Here is a 16,247-nt window from a genome sequence, read left to right on the forward strand (position 1 = left end):
AACAAGTGTGACAGAGTACCGGGCTTACAAGAACTTTTAAAATCGAGGTGGATTATTTCTTTTAAGTAGTAGGGTTTTGCGTCGTAAAGAATTAATTGACGTGTGAGGACGAAAAGATTAGGACAATTAGCCATTGGCCTAATTGCAACAACTAGCGCAATATTTCAACACAACAGGAACAGGACCGCTGCAACAGGGTAACGGAGCTATGGGTCGGCCTGGATGCAGCCAATTACCGCAACAGGGTGGCAAGACAACCGCATCAGGGCAGTGGGGTCACTAGGACAATAAGACGGATTCGATTAAATTAGCTTGATAGAACTGCTGAGACCCGGGTTGACTGATCAGAATGACAGTCACATTTGTTAATAATAAACTACAACTGCAGTAATATTTAAATCTTCGAAGGGAAGAATAGACGGTCATATAATCATAGCCATGAATAACGGAGCGGGGCTAAATGTATAGGAATCACCCCCTGGGGTGTTGACGGGCTATTGCTTTCATTTGACTGAACGTAACATTACAGAATCAGAATAATAAAACTAATTGTATAAACGATATGTAGCTATGCCAGTAAGTCCGTCTAGTGAAGAACACATTATAAATGCATTAGTATTTTCAGATACGGTTTGCGTTGTGAAGCCTTAAAATATCACATACGCTGGTTTTAATAGCCAACCGTTTCATTGTGGATATTTGAGGGCAAAATCCGTCAATGTTATTATTACTATCAGTTAGCGCAATTAGGATTAACAGAGGTCGAGATGGCAAACACTGTAGACTTCTCACAAGTTCTCTATTGGTCTTTGGCTAAGGCTGTAGTAGCCTGAAAAACCAGTAGTATGTGCATCTAGTACAGGAGCTTCTATGTACGGAAAAGATTAGAAACATTACCTGATTGTGATTTTTATGTGACACTGACCACCTTCATCGTATTAACAAAGACCATAAGACATTGAGAATGAATTAGAGAACCAACGAATGCAAGGCAAAAAAAGTTTAAACCCTGGTACTACAACCGTTTTTCTGCCTAGCTATTCTTTTGCTGGTAAAAACAATGATGATTAAGTAGGTGGAAGCGCAGATTTTTATGACGACGTCCTTCGGTAATGAGCCGGTAGCTAAAAACCAACCTTAAGCTATTTACACTGAACCTCTGCATTTTTCTTGGTTATAAACGGAATGAAACTTGTAGAGGGCCTAAATGGAGAATGTCCTACGCTATTTCCGAGACCTTCTGGACGGAAGCTAAGTGTACTTGCTCTATCCAATCGCACGTGTCAACATAGATACTAAGGCGCAATGCGCACTACTACCGTACTGGCTCAGATTACCGGCACAAGTTATCCGCTCTTTGTATTCAAATATTTCATATTTGGGATTTATCACAACGCACCTTAACTCGGTCATGCCATTCACGTACGTATCCCAGTCTGCGGCCTAAAATTGTTCACGCTCTTAAGCTAGCTAGTTGTACTTTCAAAATAGCATTGCTTTCTTATATGCCAAACTTCTAGGCCTGCGATGACACCCACTTAAAAGTCAAACAAGGTTTGCTTTAGCAAGACTGTCCGATCATCCATACCATTTTCGTGGTTTTCCTGCCACACTGAGGCGTTTAATATATTCGCCTCAAACGAACCTTTCTTTTACTGAAACCATTTTTGTTGAGCCTTGTACGTACGTACCTCGATCGTCTGTGCAACCGATCATCTTTCTAAGTGCCGGTGTCTTCGGATGAGGTAGACGTTCGGGTACGCTCATTTGGCCAGCTAGACTATGAATTTAGATAGCCTTAATACCAAGCCACCTTTTCCGAATTTGAAAGTATACGCAGGAGCCGATATGGAAGCGTTTTAATATCTATTGTACAGTTTTCCGATATGCCTGGAGTGCGATTGCAGCTCTAACGTGGGTTCGCGCAATCCGCGCCAGCACTATGCTTCTTTAGACTTGCCACAGGAGCCCCTTGATGGACGCATACTCAGAAGCATCTGTCCTTGCTTGGTTCAGACGACAGTCTGCTCGTTGCGTTCTCCAAATATCAGCCATCTCAGAACCTCCCAATTCTGTAGTTGGCACTATTAAAAGCTTCACATCCGACATGGTTCTTTGTTCCGTCCGACGCGAATGCACTGGATCCGGTTGGGATGGGATCTTTAGCTTGCAAGTGACTCTGCGCACAGCAACAAACACAGAAGCCGGACTTATTATGCACATGGCTTGACCTCAGTTATATCTCGGTGCGTTTAGCAGCCATGTACAAGTCGCGCAGGGACGTGAAGTGATGCAGCGACGCCACACTCAGGCATTTCACGAAGTTCTCACATAAGCACGGTTCCTTGAAAAGTTTTAACATGCTGGAGCATGTTGGGTTACTATTTTAACCCAACGCGCTCCAGCAGAAATCGTTTCTCTGGGTGAAAGCATACAGACATGGAACGCCTGTTCGGACCCATGCGTAGTATTTTTCTGCATAGAAGGGTGCTTTTCGTTCATCCCTTGCTTCCCACAGCGAATTTAAACCCGTACTGATCTAGAACTGGCAAAAGTTCATAAGCAGTCCCAAACAGACGCTAGTGCCTTCAAGGTCATGAAGGCTTAGGCCTCGAGTAGCAACAGCGATTTAGTAATATGTGTAATCGATTTACACTGCACGCTTAATGAACCCCTGAAAAATGATTCTTTACAACGCTCCTTGCTAATGTTAAATCAAGCCGACAGTTGCCACTCCCCCATGACGTGTTGTCCAACTTGAGCGTCGTAAAGAACTGTTCCTACTAGCTGAACAATAATCTCCATAATCGACGTTTTGAATTCTGAAAATGTACATGGGACTATTTATGGATCTCGGAAAATCTGCGTGAGTACAATCAAAGTGTTTCAAGATTCCAAACAAACCTAATTAGAGTATCAATTACCACACTGTAAACGAGTCCTGAATAACAAATTGGATGTGCTTCATAGAGTTTCTCTAATAAGGCATATCAAGGACCATTCAGTATCACGATACGGTCACTGGATATCCATTAATTGCACCTCTTCGGTTATAGAAACAAGAGAGATAACGAGTAGCGATTGTTGTTTTTTTCCCTTGGAAAACGTTCTCCATATCTTGTGTGGATTTGTATTTTATCTACAGAGTACCTGACTGGTGGCATCTTCAATGCAATCTCGTTCGCCTACAGGCTACAGATCCAAAGTAAGCACTTCGGCTTCTTCTGTCTTTCCTCTGTAACTGTTTCCTACGGCTATTTATCGCAATAATCTCAGAGTGAAGTGTGCTTTCCTCTAACACAAATTTTCAGGTAATGATTCAATTCTTAGTTGAAGCTGATTTATATCTACGTAGAAATACATTGAATTGTTCAAAAAAGAACGTCCACTTTTCTTTATTATTCCGCCTTTGTAATTTCTCTCTCGGCTGAGTACCGAATATATATAAACCGTAGAAAGCTCTTTCTTGTTGTTCTCATCGTTCCTTCTTGTTGGAGCCGCTCTGTAGTTTGGGTACACTTTTCTCATTTGGGTTGATTAAATTTAGAAGTTATTACAGAATGAATGGAAAATGATGACATCGAAGCATCTACATAGATAGAGTCATGTCACGTGTAACCCTATATTTATCGTCGATTCATAATTGTTTGACATATCAACTCGCGTTCGTTATTTCTTTGGCAAGGTTTTTTGTTTTTTCCCAACTATTTCGCTAGTTGCTTTCAAGTCGGTCTTTGACCCATCTTTCATATTTCAATAGGCTTGTGGCATATTATTTGAAGGGCAGAGGTAAGGGTTGTTAACGGCGCACAGTTCCTTGCCCATAGAAATGAACGATTAACAAAAGAGAGACAGCGATCAAAAACTGAAATTCTTTTCTAACTTTCATCACTAACATCGACTGTCCATACACTCGCATCATCAGCCTTCGTAATTCAAATGTGCGCTTAGCGTATATAAGTTTTGTTCACTGCATGGCTGCATTAGGAATATCTGAGGTATATGCGCAACGCTTGCTCCCTATACCCTATATTCTGCAGTTTACAGAAATAGCAATATAAGCTACCAGGCGTTTACAGTTCACATTACATAATGCCACTATGCAGCGACAACAGCAACAGCAACCGCAACTGCAACTGCTATACACGGGGACGCATGGTTGGGCGGTTAAGCTAAGCGGAGAACGTCGTAAGACCTGCCGAAGCTATAGTGGCGACAAAAATAAAGCCACATTGTTACAAAAAGATGGCCTGAAAGGGACAAACATACACGTCAAACCGCGAAAGCGGTTCCGAAAGCGGCAGAGGACGGAAATTTGTGCGCAAACGTTGACCCTTTGTCTTCGTAAATTGTCTACTCGAGATCTTCCTGTTTTAAGATCAACTTATCGAAATGTTTCGAATACATGCAACATATTAAAGTAAACCTTGCAAGCGTCATAGGGTTTAGTTCCAGTTTTCTGTAGCATAAAAGTCATTGCCCCATGAAACAGCTAGATAAAATTCGCTAACAAAAAAAGATTCGGTTTAATTTGCTTATAGACATCATACTGAAATAGCATTAGTAGTTCCTGCTTGCGTCTATGCTTTAATAGAACGACTTTTTTTTTTTTTTTTTTTCTATATTTTGCTTTGTATATTTAATCTTGTTATTCCCGAAACAATTTCAACACTAAATAAACCAAAATGGTAACGAAGTCGGATCCAGCGCCAACAAGGTTACACTGGTGCGTAGTAGTTGCGTTCCAAAATTGTTTCCGATTAATGCTATGATACCACTCAAAGACATTGGCCAACGCATTTTTCTACGTTCATACCAATTGCAACGAGTTTTCTAGGGTGTTTCGACAGGCGTCCTTTATCTGGTGCGACGCTTCTAGCGATAGACATAGCTGAATTTTTCTTCGTTGTCTACTTATCTGTTCTTGATCTACAATCAACAGTCGATCCTCGGCAATTAATTTCCAAACGGCTCGAAATTGCTTTGCCGTGCTAATTGCTGGGTTCAGGGCTTCAGGACGTAATTTCCACCTGGTTTAAATGGCTTATATTGTCCATAGGTAATAGAAGTCTCTAGTTTTCTTCACAAATGCCTCGAAATCTTACTATAGCCTAGTAGAGTAGGGTAACGAACCATTTGTTTGATTTATTCTAGCTTAATTATCTAGCATAATTCTAGGAACAATATTATGTTGGTCATTTAACTTCAGAAGTTAAGTGCGTACTTTATAGTTATCAATAAGGAAATAGTGACTCCATTATGAGCTTAAACAAATGGTCAAATTTTGCCGATTATATCGCAGCAAATCTCGCCGCCTAGGTTTCGAGTTCGGCCACATTGGATTTTAGTACTTCTTCTTGTAATGGCGTGGTTTTCCTGTTAAATATGAGGAATACATGATGGCCGGGCTTTAAACTCGCACTTTGACGTATTTTGTCTTGTGCCCTGTGAATGAGCCATGTGATAGAATACCTAAGAAATCCCTAATTTGTTGTCTCTCTTCAGAGCATCACCCTCTCCATCTCTTTATTGTAAAATGAGTCATTTATGCCCAAAAGTACTAACGGCACCAGGTTGCTCTCTCATTTCGCTTCTAGTGTTTTTTTTTTTTATTTATAGGTGGTGTACGTTCTTTACGCATCTAGAAATCGGACGTTGTAAATATTATTTTCGTCTCAGTTTGCTAGCTCTCTGACGGATCGTACGGTTCTTCCTGGCAACGTCCACGCCCCTTTCGTTATTTCTTTAGTTACAACGGACTATCACAATTAGCTCTTCCCCGTTGGCCCCTTAATCGGCTGACGTACTTTCTCGCCTGTTTTAATAACTTGTTGAGCTTTGGTCGGCCATGCGTCATCATTTACCTACTCCTCAGCTAAGTTTGTGGTTGTTTTGTGGCTTGGTTTAGGATTGAGATAGGATAGCTATCATTAGCTACGTTATCAATAGCTAGTATTGTCGAATCCTTTTCAGCCGAGGCCGTAAGCTGTCTACTTGAAAAGAGCCTATATCAGTCGAAATAATAGGGGGCATTCGAAGGGGATCATATGGTAAATGCAAACGAAACGTAAAAAATATGTTGCTCAGCGAGGGTTTTGTTTGCTATACTCGAACCCCAGTGTTGTTGTACCACGTATATGATTTAAATTTTTTTTTATGATTTAAATTTAGATTGTACTGTGAACCATGGACAAAATGAAAAGAAATATTCTGCGAACCAATGCAACTCACGTTCGTCATTATCGATCTGTTAATACTTTTTTAATAGCTCTTGTTTCAAAAAAATACTGTGCAACAATATCGACGTTCAAAGGTTCAAGTTCATGTTATTGCATACTCAAGTTCTGGAGTGCCATTTGCAACTAGGAAATTCTTAGAAAACTAGAAAATGTAAAATATTTTCATTTTTTACAGGAGCTCTTTGGAGTTATTCTTCGCAAGGTCTTAAGATGCTCGACTTACGGAACGATCACCCGCATCCCCGTGTATTATTAATCGTGTTTGCTTGTTTCTCTATATGTGGTCGCGGCGTGACGGGACCGTTCGGCGATGGCTCATCCCGTTTTAAGAGGAATAAGAGTAGCGCTATTGCCACTCCTCTCTCACTCAGTCCTCGGTAAAACCGCTTATCGCAACCTTCAGCTCGGACTATTTGAATTTAGTATTATTTGCCCTTTCCTGGCAACCTCAAGATACCATTGGATCTGTAACTTGTTTGCTATACAGCCTTACTCCCTCAGTGCACAGCGTACCGAAGCCAATGTTGGTTCACACTGTAGTTTAGGGCAACAATGAGTTTTTGTCTCCGACTATTGCCCGTTGTACGCGTCCAAGTAGATTCGCAATCGAGCACTGAGCAGCTGGGCGAGCAAGTGACAAAACAGTGCCAGCGATCTAGCAGTGTTCGTCGAAACATGTGTGTCTGAGGCTGAAAAAGGCCAAAGGTTGATATTTAATAGGCCATATATATATATAGTCGTTAACATACTACGTAGATCGCTGGGTACTGCCCATCTGTTTAGTGCTTTGTATTACTCGCTTGCACATAGATTATTTCCTGCCCGTTCTTACCCACCAAATTCTTTCACTTTGCAACCGCTAGGATGACGAGTGGTTCAGTCATTCACTTAATTAGTACCGCCGCTAAGACCAACTTTTACTAGTGATACTATTACTGAAGCATCTTTGTCTTAACCTCCTATAATCCACGAAGTCGTTGTGCAGAGATACTCAACGCTTGCTCACGCTTACTCGATCCGATGCCTATCTTTCCGCAGCATGTAATATATGTGCAATAGTTGCTCTCAATAAGCACAAAGTGCTTTTTATACAATGGGAAAAGGCGGTACTCAAATGAACGGTTTTTATCCGTTCGGTTTACGTTAGCATTTTTACTTGACGCAAATCACTGGAATTGTAATGGTCGATGGTCAGTTAATGATCGTAACTCGCTAGCTGAATGCAGTGCTTTTCAAGTGAAATGACGGAAGTGATGCTCATCTCTATAAATTTTGCTTATTTTTTGTGTTTTCTTGTGACAAAAATTCCCTATTCGTACTGCTAATTGCAGCATGACTTTAATAGCTTAATGTGCTATTACACGTTCAGCAGAATTTACTAGAAGATTTTTCATGAAGTTGATTCCAACGTTAACCTTTTAATATTTTTTCTGCTTCTGCTAGATTAAAAAAACATAAAGAATTTGACTTTGTACTAATTGTGTGCTCCTTAAATATCAAAATTTCTGTTCAGTTCATTAAAGTAATCCCTGCCAGGATCAGAGCAGGTGCGTCTTGGTTGCTTTTTTTCTTCCAGAATTCCAGAATGTTTGACGAACAACATTACGTAAACGTCTTAGTAATACTCTTTAGTAACAGATAAGCCATTATAACTTCATTATGCACAATTCCATAGTAGTCGAAAGACGGGCAGTTGAAAGAAGCTCGTTTTGAGACTTAGATCTCGCAGCGTGCCTTGCCCAGATACCCAGATTATTGTGCTTCGCCTTTGTGTCATAATCGTACGTGCACATCCTGTTGCCTATACAGACGCATTAGGGCAAATCCGGTTTTTCCAAATTATCCTTCAAGATAGTCCGTCATGATTCTTGTAAGGTGTTCAACTTTCCCGTGAGCTCCGTAAGACTGATTTGATAATCCTCCAGAGTAAGTTGTTTTTCTCTACGTTCTCTTCCGTATTCGATGTAATGCGTCATGGAAATTTGACGGTTGTGTTGAAGACCCTCTGCTTCATTGGCAAACTATAAGTATCACTTCTACTTTCGATATTAACCCTTAGCCTGGTCTTGAAAAGCCCTCTGCAGCGTAGGCAGTGCCTGTTAGCACTTAATTTCGTTCTCGACACAACACGTGATTCGCTCTTCGGGACCCTACTCTTATTCTGTGAAAAAACAAAATAAAGTTTAATGTAACTTATCCAAGTACATCTGTAAAGTACAAAGCGCATATTCGACTGCTTTGAAATTTGGTCTGCAAATAGTGGGCGAGCAGACAAGATAGCTCAGTGAGTAACGTATTTTCGTGCCAATTTCAGGGACACATTGTGGTCTACGTTAGGAGGGCATAGACACACTTTGTTTCGTGCTAGGTCCAGCCACTTGATGGAATGCCTAAGAGCGGTACCGGACGAAAAACTCGAAGGATAAGGGCAGACAAACGTGTCGCCGCAGTCCTGATCACGGATCGGTTTTTGGCCAATAAGAACCGGGCTTCTTATTGATAACTTTCTTTGGCTAATCGTACCATAATATTAATGTATTGATCTGACACGCATCTCTTTAGCTCCTTATTTTCTTTTACATTCGCTATAATATGAGCATGCACAGGTAATAAAGTTGAATTCCCCTGTAAAGGAATATGGTCGCACAATTTCGAGCTGCGATTTACTTTTGCCAATTTTTCATTTGTCCATAGCGATCATGCGTGTTCTTGGATATATTAAAGCGAGGGTGTTTGTATATATTTCACGCTAATGTCGCCGCTAAAATCACCTCAAAGGCAGAAAAAGTATCGCGGAAGGTGTAAGCTAACCGTTCACTTGCCTTCCGTAAGACCACTTCTTTTATGGGTTCTAGGCTGATAACCACACTTAAGGTACATGTAAGAAGGTTGATCGGGCCGTAGAAGAGGAAAAGAAAAAAGTAGTGGGGCAAACAGTGCCTACCCCTAAAGATAGACACATGTAATAGATTGCAGAAAAATCGGCCATAGTTCCTTATATATTTGCTATATCTTGGGATATCAATTGGGGTCAGTCGCCTAAATGTTCCCTAGGTTGTTTTACCAGTCGCGGTTATTCGTGCTAGCCATCATTCGACTTGCACAATGGTAAAGAGGCCTGGTTCGCTTCACAAGACGCCCGAGACAAGTGAAAAAGGGTAAAAGGCCGTAAGGGCACTACTTGTAAGTAACATAGAAGCTTCAATGGCATTTATCTTCTATTTGCAGTTTCCGTCGGTTTACACTAATAGATAGATCGAGATACAAGTCTTCAATAGTAGCAAATGATTGTTTATTTTGGCTGTACTTCATCGATTTCCGGTTAACTTTCTAGTTGAAACAGGAAGAGAAAATTACTTATGTGTCATATGCGATACCAGCAATGCCTCTTTTTTGGATCAGTCTAATAGTGGTATAGAAATAGCTTTTGCTGTGGGTTGTCATTAAAGTTTGCAAGTTACGTCAGGAATTTGAGCAAGAAGCTATTAAGCGAATTTCCGTAGACCTTTGGCTGATTACCATGAACTAATTTTCCATAGAAATGGCTTTTTGGCATTGACCTATAGGTAAACCAAGTACGTATTTGTAAAAGCGGATTATGTAAACATACTAAGGGAACAATATCTTTAGGTCAACTCTAGAGGTGTTTGACTTTGATTATTTTCAGAACTAATGTGTTTCTTCGCGGTTTCCTCTTCAAGCGTTTTTTGCTTTGAGATGCCTGTCCTAGTTTTACATGGATCGCTAATTTTGCCCTGTTATCCACAACGAGAGTGGACGCGAGAGTCCTATAGATAGGTTGAAATCAACTGAGTCGATTTTGTAAAAATATAGGCTAAGTTTGACAACTTACCAACCAATGGGAGCGCATGGTCATTTTGGACTTTTCTCTTCTCTTACGCTATGATTTTGAACGGTACCGGCATGTTTGCATTGCGACTTACATATAAAATAAACAATCATCTGCGAGTTGCTCGGACAAAAAGAGAAAAGGACAATAAAGCATCACAGAAAAAAGGAGACAGGCAGCTGAAGTGATGGACGAGTGTTGTCCGCACGAGAGATGCTAAGTTGAAAACTGTGCGATATTGTCTATGCAGAAGCTGCTTGGGTAACGCATAATACTGTTTGCTGAGTCTCGTCAGTGCATACCTCCCTTCCACTGTCTTTGGCAAATGCCGGTTCACGGAAGTTGCCCAAAAACCCTCGAACTGCGCGCAAAATTACCCTCGAATGCCTCTAGCGAACCTTGTGCTTCCTTCATCTTATTCTCACGCCGCGTAGCTCTGCAGTATATCGCCGTCTTCCCTTATAACGCAGCAACTGTTTACATTTCCCCTTTCTTCTTGCCCTTTCTCGCGTCATCTCTTCATTCTCTTTCGTATGTTGGGAGCTTTTTAGTCTTGCTGGTGCCTCCTAGCTCGATTTCACTCACCGGCGAAGTGTTCGGCACTTGTCGTGTCCTGGTCAATTAAACCTATCATGCATCCGCCATCCTATTTCTTTGTCGCAGGGAATATGTAGTAGTACCCTCGGGTCTGGCAATGCCTGTAAGTCTATGAGTCTTCTAGCGCCCCCTGATGCTGCTGCTGACCAGGCGGCTAGATAACGCTGAAATGTGCTGCATTGTGTACCATTCTGCTCTTCTGACTGCAAGCAAGTTGTAGTCTCTCACGAGAACGGGCCAATGATATGTGTCACAACTCTTGCGGTCACTGCCGCGTGCGGCTTATCTTAAACTCGAAAATTTTACGAGAGCTCGAATCACCTTGTCAAATCGCAGACAGGTTGCCGGCAAGGAACATATTCGGCCCTACCTATTCTCTAGGTATTTAACACAAATTCATACGCAGGCACTCTCTACTCTGCGTACATTTTGCAGATATTTTACGAACTGCCAGTAGTTCATACGTGGAGCAGACTAATTTCGACACGCAGCGCACGAGAAGCAACAAATACAGTCAGCTGTATCGGACGGCGTACATGGTCATCTTTGTCGAATTGCAGGTGATAGGTAAACCGGTAGGCGTTTATTTCAGGGTTATAAGGTATCTGGTATACGTATTAGTAGTAAAAATCGAAAAAAAATAAGATTTGTAGGAAATATCGCATGTTGTGGCTGAAAATTCAGCGAGATATAATGGATATACAGACCAACATATGCGTCTGATACGTAGATGGTAACAGGGTTATCTCCGACGGGTTCACGTCAAAGGTGCTGTAAACACAATTTTTACTTTAAACGATTACCGACTGTCCACGAACACCACCAACGTAAGGCAGAAAGCAGTTTTGATGGAGCTACTAAAAAGCAGATTACGAGCTACTGTGATGATTTGTTGAAGTTAGTTAACGCTCGAAAACTAGATCTACGGGCAGATGTAGATATGAAGTTTATTTCTCGTTGCCTAACATGTAGCATTGCATCACTACATATCATTTCTTCAGAAGACCAGCAAATTTATACGATGTCAAAAGCGCAAAGGATAAGAGTACCATCTTCGAAGCTACTATTAGAGGAGCACTTGTTGTTCTGTTTCGCAATGATGCGACGGAGAACGTGTAACGATGTACTTATATCGTAATCTACCATATCCGTACCTCGTATTAACCTGCGCTAGTTTGTAGTATACAGATACATATGTACATTCAACTACATGGTAATATATACGAAATGGACGATATTTCTGTGGATATTTCATACTATGTACAGCAGTACATGTCGTCGACGTCAAAGATACGTGCCCGATGAAATTGTAACGAGAAAAATTCGTTCACGGTGGTGCACGCGTTACAACAGTGACAACAACAATGGCCCGGTGTGTACAATTGTATATAACCGTAAGGTGCGTACTTTTGCTCGTATGTATACAGGCGCCTACGCGTTTATGCCAATGATTTATTGTCTGACTAAGACGCTGAACGCGATTTATTTCTGGCTGTCCTAAAGTAACCGAAGGGAGCCTAAAAAGTGAACAAGAATGACAGAGTAGGGCAAAAGAGCAAAAACTGTGAGGCTGAACGAGAACAAGAAGAATACAAGAAGCGTTTTCAGACGGCACCATCCGCTTCTCATAGCTTAATAGCTGCAATTCCGCTCTTCTGGGGTCGACTTAGTGTTTTTGCCTTGTTCTCCTCGTTGAAAGTTCCAGTATCAGCCATGAGAAACTGAGTCGGGTTGCTGGTGCGTGTTGTCCGAAGTCCTGCGCATTTCTACCGCTCACTCGCGATGCATCAAAAGGTTTGCAAAAGAGAAGCGGTCTTAGTAGCTCTGCGCTCGGTGAGGTGGACGAATTGCATAGCTTTTTTTTTGTTGTTTTTATTTCTGCGGCCACTTAGCATTTATAGTGTTGCCGAACTTATGTGTAAGTTCCAGCAACTACATTGGCGATGGCTACAAGGTTATCAGTGGTAGCTGCATTGCTGCTACTGTTGCTGTCGAAAGAGACAGACCGAAATAGAGGTAGCTTTAGAAAAACGGCACGCTGTGTCCCTGTTGAGAAAATCAAGGTCGATGGAGGGACAAAACTTGTCGAAACGGTATAAAGCGTCATGTTCCCCTACCTGTAAAGCACGATAACACATACATTCTGTAAAACGAAAAAAGAAGGGAAGGCTTAGCAAGCCTTCTCAGAGGAAAGAGAAAGAAAAACAACTTACCCCTAAATTGCTCCACTCTTTTCTATACGCGACAGCCTCCACCAAAAATCGGCAGGTCGTATACGTAAAGAGCAGGAGATCCTGGGAATAAGCCGATCCCTCTTTTTCGCTGGCTATACGCACCGCAGCAGTCGTGGAAATATATGCAGATGCTTAACAACGAGAACATCCCAGGTCGAACGACAAAGTGTTTGATATGCTGTATTATCTCTTATTATATTCTCCTTAATGTGTAATAGTTTAAACATGTACAAAACGTAGAAGTGATCAATGAGCCTAAAAGTGTGTAGAGTTTTATATGATAAAATTCCATGCTAAACTCTCTTTAAAACTGCTATGAAGTAGAATATATTTATGACAGATCGAATATTTATAGTATTTGATAACTCACTGAGCGCCGAATACGCCCTACAACTTCAGCACACTTCACGCTTCGAACTAATAAAACGCTGTCGCGACGTGTACGCGTAGTGGTACCTAGCTTCATAGAAGAGTTGATTTTTACATTAAAGCTTCCGTTTTGAGCTCAAATTCTACTTACTTTATCAAGTTTAATTTGTTGGAAAGAATCAGACCGTATAAGTTCCTGCTTATGCCATGCCTCGATATCGCAGTATCAATAATGGTAGGCGGCTTTTGCGTGACGCAGTTTAGCTTGACGCTTTTCTGCCATGTCGCTTGCACCATTTTTTATGGGCAGTGGCTAGATCTGTGTAGGCAGTTTCATGTCTCCCGTCGTATGAGTACAATCATTGCTTAGACAAGTACCAATGCCATGGTCAAAAAAGCGTTCCTATTTAAACCAGTATTGGAAAAAAAATATAGTTGCAGGGATTTTTTGAGGGTATGAAGTAACCGGTAACAGTATTTACAGGGCTATAGCGACGACCGCATTACAAGCAGCAGCAGTGTCCCACACAAGCCTGCGTGCCAGACGAAGGCTAAGCGGAGAAGAAAGCGAGAAGGCTGCAAGGCGTCTAGGTATCCATCTAGCATCGCAAAGCAATATCGGTCCAATTGAAAGTCTTTTCTTTGGCTCATTGCTACCCTTTTTACATGTTAGTAGGAAAATAGCAATAACATTCTCAGCAGTGGCAGCGGAAGAAGAAATCAAATAACGCGGTCTATTGTGGCGTGCAGACACGCGTTAGTGGCGAGCTCCAGGTCGTGAACGGCAAAGTATGAAAAGCTTGGTCCTACGTTGACGTCACGTTGTTCGCCTGATGACAGGAAGCCGGAGATCGCTATTAGAGCGTCAGCACTTCATGAACGGGTACAACGAGGACTGTCTAATGGCTAATATGCGGATATAGGGACAGGCGTGGATATAATAATTATTTTGAGGGAGCCGTCGATTTTATTAGAGGATTGGAAACGCGAAAATTTGAACTAGGTAAGATGTGGGACCAAATCTGCTCTATTCTTTTATTATTCCTTAGCAAGGCTAAAGTGGAGCAGCCATCTTCTGAGCTGACATTTCCTTTGCTCTCAGTCTTGCTGAATCCCTTTGGCTCCTCTGCCCTTATCAAAATTTCGACGCTGAAGGGTGAAAAGAGTTCAGGAAACGGCGCGACGAAAAAGACGTTGGTGAAGTGACTTTCGGCTGCCAGAGGCGGAAATTAGCGCATTGCCTGCGTCGTCGAACATAGGCGCCTTCAAGGCGTTCTGGCGAGCGCTCCGTCTTCACCAAACTGAGTGAAGATCATTTCTTGCTGGCTTGCAGCCGAATACATTTGGCCAAACCTCGGAAATTTTCACAAACACCAGGAGGTAGAGCCCAAACGCTACAGGCTTTAGAGCATCGGGCAGCAGCTGCGAATCCGACCCGAAGCGTAGTCCACAAGTTTTCGCTAACTTGGCCGCTCACTGTACACAATTCCGCTTTAATAACAATGCACATGACGACAGGAATAATTTGCCCTTCTCTTTTCCACGAGCCTCATTAAGCAACCGGAAAAACTAAAAGAAACAAGATGGTCTATTGGACTTTCCGAACACGGATTTATTATGGGAGCTACTATTTCAATGGTGCTACGTACGATGCCGCCGGTTGAGGAATGTTACATAGACAATAATACTTGCACTGGACAGTAATGAGCATTGGTGCTAACAAACGCGTAACCTTGAAAAAGTTGTAAATAAACGAGAAGATGAGAACTGTGACGCAGTTCTATGTGCATGAAACAATCTACAATGAGAATAGATGTTTAGGCGGTACTATAGTAAACTGGCAGAACTTGATAGAGCAAACGCATGGATAGACGCCATGGCGCCATTACTTCTATACATGAGCAATAGGTATACAACCCTTCTATAAAACCAAACAGACAGTGATTGTGCTTAATTAATCGTAGAGTACTATGACCTATACGGCATGTAAACAAGTACTGTTCATATGGACAATAGGCACGCAGAGTGAGAGATGGAACAAAATAGATAGAATGCGAAAGAGAACAGGTAAACGTAGACGCTATGCGAACGAAGAAACGGGACGGGGTCTCGATAGCCGGTCGTCAAATTATACTTGCAGCATAGCCTAGGACGAACTTATTACGAGCATATTGTTCGTTGAACTTTTCCGTTCTTAACAGAGAAACCAACGTTAGTCTGATCACATATGGCTGGTTTCCAATGCTCGATGGCGTTCAGCCAGCTATCTCGATAGGTGAAACAGCTCAGCTATAGTCACAATACCATTTGAAAACATATGAACATTTAGCCATATTCTGGGTTCGATGCTGATAAATATTATCTTCATTCTGATCTATTCATGTTGGTCTTCAGGATGATCTCGTCGGACTCCACCAATGATTTGGAGAAAGCAAGCCCCGCTGTTATTACATAGAGTTTATGAAGCTTACTCATACCCTCAGGCCACCGTCCGCGCTCCGACAACTACAACTCCAGCTGCGAATGTAAGTTTGGTAAACAATGAACTGACGTATATAATTTTTTATCCGCTCTTGCCCTATACTCGATAGCCTACACACTAGCAGTATTGAGGAACTGAATGTTCTTTAGCACTCCTTTTTGTGTAAATGGGTTTAGCTTCCGAATTCTATGATAAGAAAAAAAAAAAAAAAAAAAAGAAGAGCATGTATTCTTTTCTCTTCGAAAAATGGCTCATAGAGATGACGTTTAGGTATGCCTGCCAGACATGTTTAAGTTCATCTGGAAATTACACGTTTGTGTATTTACACGTGTTGAATCTACTTTGCTTTCGCGATGACATCGTGATATAGCTGCAACCACAAGTGCAGACACTTCATTTTAGTATGCTGTCAAAGATGAAGTAGATATCAAAGATGAGTGCTCTAGGCCCATTCGGCGAAAAGTTCAGGTAGAGGA

General features: G+C 41.7%; 1 protein-coding gene across 28 annotated transcripts in view; it reads left to right on the forward strand.

Annotated features, from left to right (window-relative positions):
- LOC111243531 (dopamine receptor 1-like) overlaps positions 1-16,247 on the forward strand; it is a 190,513-nt gene that overhangs the window by 130,632 nt on the left and 43,634 nt on the right. For 10 of the 28 annotated variants that reach the window (XM_086977351.1, XM_086977353.1, XM_086977350.1 and 7 more), the window contains 3 exons: positions 6,415-6,616; positions 8,554-11,261; positions 15,684-15,814. The exons of 6 other annotated variants lie outside the window; for them this stretch is intronic. In XM_086977351.1, coding sequence (XP_086833477.1) covers positions 15,750-15,814 — 65 coding nt within the window. In that variant the 5' untranslated portion in view covers positions 6,415-6,616; positions 8,554-11,261; positions 15,684-15,749. Of the gene's footprint in view, positions 1-2,353; positions 2,867-3,145; positions 3,206-6,414; positions 6,617-8,553; positions 11,262-11,293; positions 12,086-15,683; positions 15,815-16,247 lie in introns of those variants that run through there. 12 more of the 28 variants (XM_086977354.1, XM_086977352.1, XM_086977365.1 and 9 more) reach the window with 10 other exon arrangements.

This window comes from Varroa destructor, unplaced genomic scaffold (assembly GCF_002443255.2).
Source record: "Varroa destructor unplaced genomic scaffold, Vdes_3.0 BEIS01000001.1, whole genome shotgun sequence".
In the NCBI taxonomy this organism is placed as follows: Eukaryota; Metazoa; Arthropoda; class Arachnida; order Mesostigmata; family Varroidae; genus Varroa; species Varroa destructor.